The following is a 2346-nucleotide window of genomic DNA, read 5'->3' as shown; positions in this document are numbered from 1 at the left end:
TGCACCCTTGTGCACAATATGAGATCATTTAAGCAAACTATGCCATGAATCTGGCCATAAGATTGATCATTTGGCTTGAAAGCCATTGATCTCCACACGTGATAGCTCGTTTCTGAGAACACTTTTTTAAAATAATTGTCGTATTACAAGTTATTATTTTTCCTGGGAACTTGGCCACATATAATGACATAATGCGAAGGTTTTCCAATTTTTTGATTTTTCTTGAATTTTTTATGCCCGTTTCATAATGCGGTCAAAACAGCGGGAATGACCGTTCCTAGCTAGTGGTTGAATCTTGGAATTTTTTTGGTGTTTCTCTGATAAAATAGATACTTATGTACCTAGAAATGATTTTTGGAAAAATTAAAGAGCAAACTATGAGGCAGCTACAGTTCAAATTTGACCTGCTTCCAGCTGAATCGGCGGGAATTTGTCTTTTTCACGAGAGGTGGATCAAAACTTTTTACACCCAACCATTTTGTCAATTGTGCATTAAATATGGCCTAGTATTTTAGAAAAATGATTTGGTCCAATTTTGCAACAATTATTTGGGAGGTCCTTCACAAAAAAACCTCCTTTTGGGCACTCAAAAAATGGAAAATGTTTTTTTCGTCCAAAGAAAATGAAAACTTCCTTAGGCAACATTGTTTGCCATTCCAATATGCACCCTTGTGCACAATATGAGATCATTTGAACAAACTATGCCATGAATGTGGCCATAAGAGTGATCATTTGGCTTGAAAGCCATTGATTTCCACATGTGATAGCTCGTTTCTGAGAACACTTTTTTATAATAATTGCCGTATTACAAGTTTGTTATTTTTCCTAGGAACTTGGACACATATGACGACACAACGCGAAGGTTTTGCATTTTTTTTGATTTTTTTTTAATTTGTTATGCCTGTTCCAAATTGACACATTTCTTGGACCAATCAGAAGGCAGAACCTCCCTTCCCACGGATCACCCCCCTAAGCTGATCTGAGCCGTCCACACCATACAGATCCAACGTCTCCTAAACACACGCTGGCCAACCAAACCCTAGCATCGTGCAGCACACTCCCCTCCCTCTCCCTCTCCCCGATCCGTGCGGCGCCGCCTCCCTCTCCCCGACCCAGATCTCCCTCCCCGACCCAGACCTCCCTCTCCGCCGTCCCAACTCCTACCCCGCCGCCGGCCTCCCCCCAAGCGCTGCTGCTCTTGACCTGCAACGACCAACGACGACGGCCCCCCGTCGCTGCCCCTTCCTTCCCCATCCCGCCGCGGCGAGGAGATCCATTCCCGCCGCCGTCGTTGCCCCCGCCCCCTTCTCCCCGATTCAGACCACATCCTCCCACCATAGCTCGCCGCCGGGCCTCCTCCTCCCCTCCTCGCAGATCCAGAGCACAAATCCAAACAGCACACCATTCGCCCGTTGGCTTCCCCCCTCCCTTCCCCTCACGCGCGCGACCTCGTCGTCGGCGGCGGCTCGGAGATCTCGCCTTCCCGCCGGCAGCAGCCATGGACGCCGTCGACTCCGTGGTGGACCCCCTCCGCGAGTTTTCCAAGGACAGTGTCCGCCTCGTCAAGCGCTGCCACAAGCCCGACCGCAAGGGTAAGGACCAAAGACTCACGCCTGCTCGTCTAGATCCGGTTTGTTTTCCTCTTTCGCCAGATCTAACGCTGATTGGGCGCGCAGAGTTCATCAAGGTGGCGGCGCGGACGGTGATCGGATTCCTCGTCATGGGGTTCGTCAGCTTCTTCGTCAAGCTCATCTTCATCCCCATCAACAACATCATCGTCGGCTCCGGCTAGGTGCGAACGCGTCTCCTCCGATCCCGTCTCCCTCTTGTTTGCACGGTTTAGTTAGACTTGGGTCCTGTTGTCTCGCGCTGTGATCTGTTGGATCTGCGGTGTGCACGCACAGTCCTGCGATCTGACCAATATTTAGTAAGCTAGATTTTAGTAGATCCTTTTTTCCTCCAAATAGACCTGCCAATTTCTACCTTGTTAGGAGAATTCGGATGAGTCAAGGGTAATCAGCTGTGGGGAACTGGGGTCATGCTTAAGTCATTGCCGCTAGTTGCCTCCGCATGACGAATTGGGGGCATAGGCTGGTTCCTCACCACACAATTTGGGAAGAGAGGAGCTTTTGCAATGTTTCGCTGTTTCTGCACATACCACCAGTTCGCCCAAGTTGGTGTCGATTCAGTGCATCTAAATTGGCACCTACTGAGTAGACAGGTTACATACCAATGTTTGTCCATGGTTCGTGCTATGTGTCGATGTATTCTTCATTCTTTAATGCACCTATGTTCACGCATGGCCAGCTTTATGTATTCACAATATAAAGTTGATCTATACACGCA

General features: G+C 48.7%; 1 protein-coding gene across 1 annotated transcript; it reads left to right on the top strand.

Annotated features, from left to right (window-relative positions):
* Window positions 1-1356: 1356 nt before the first annotated feature.
* LOC125531894 (protein transport protein Sec61 subunit gamma-like) lies at window positions 1357-1792 on the top strand. Its single transcript, XM_087539484.1, has 2 exons — window positions 1357-1592; window positions 1677-1792. Exons 1-2 carry the CDS (start codon window positions 1499-1501, stop codon window positions 1790-1792), a joined length of 210 nt encoding a protein of 69 aa, XP_087395610.1. The 5' UTR covers window positions 1357-1498.
* Window positions 1793-2346: the final 554 nt, after the last annotated feature.

The sequence above is a fragment of the Triticum urartu genome, chromosome 2A (genome assembly GCF_056163025.1).
Source record: "Triticum urartu cultivar PI428250 chromosome 2A, HENAU_Tu73, whole genome shotgun sequence".
Lineage (NCBI taxonomy): Eukaryota > Viridiplantae > Streptophyta > Magnoliopsida > Poales > Poaceae > Triticum > Triticum urartu.
This window is presented reverse-complemented; position numbering and strand designations above follow the sequence as displayed.

Bases quoted from the DNA above. Each gene is read 5' to 3' on its own strand.
- LOC125531894 (XM_087539484.1), top strand. From the start codon at position 1,499: ATGGACGCCGTCGACTCCGTGGTGGACCCCCTCCGCGAGTTTTCCAAG. The intron at 1,593-1,676 runs GTAAGGACCAAA...TTGGGCGCGCAG, and splicing joins CCACAAGCCCGACCGCAAGG to AGTTCATCAAGGTGGCGGCG.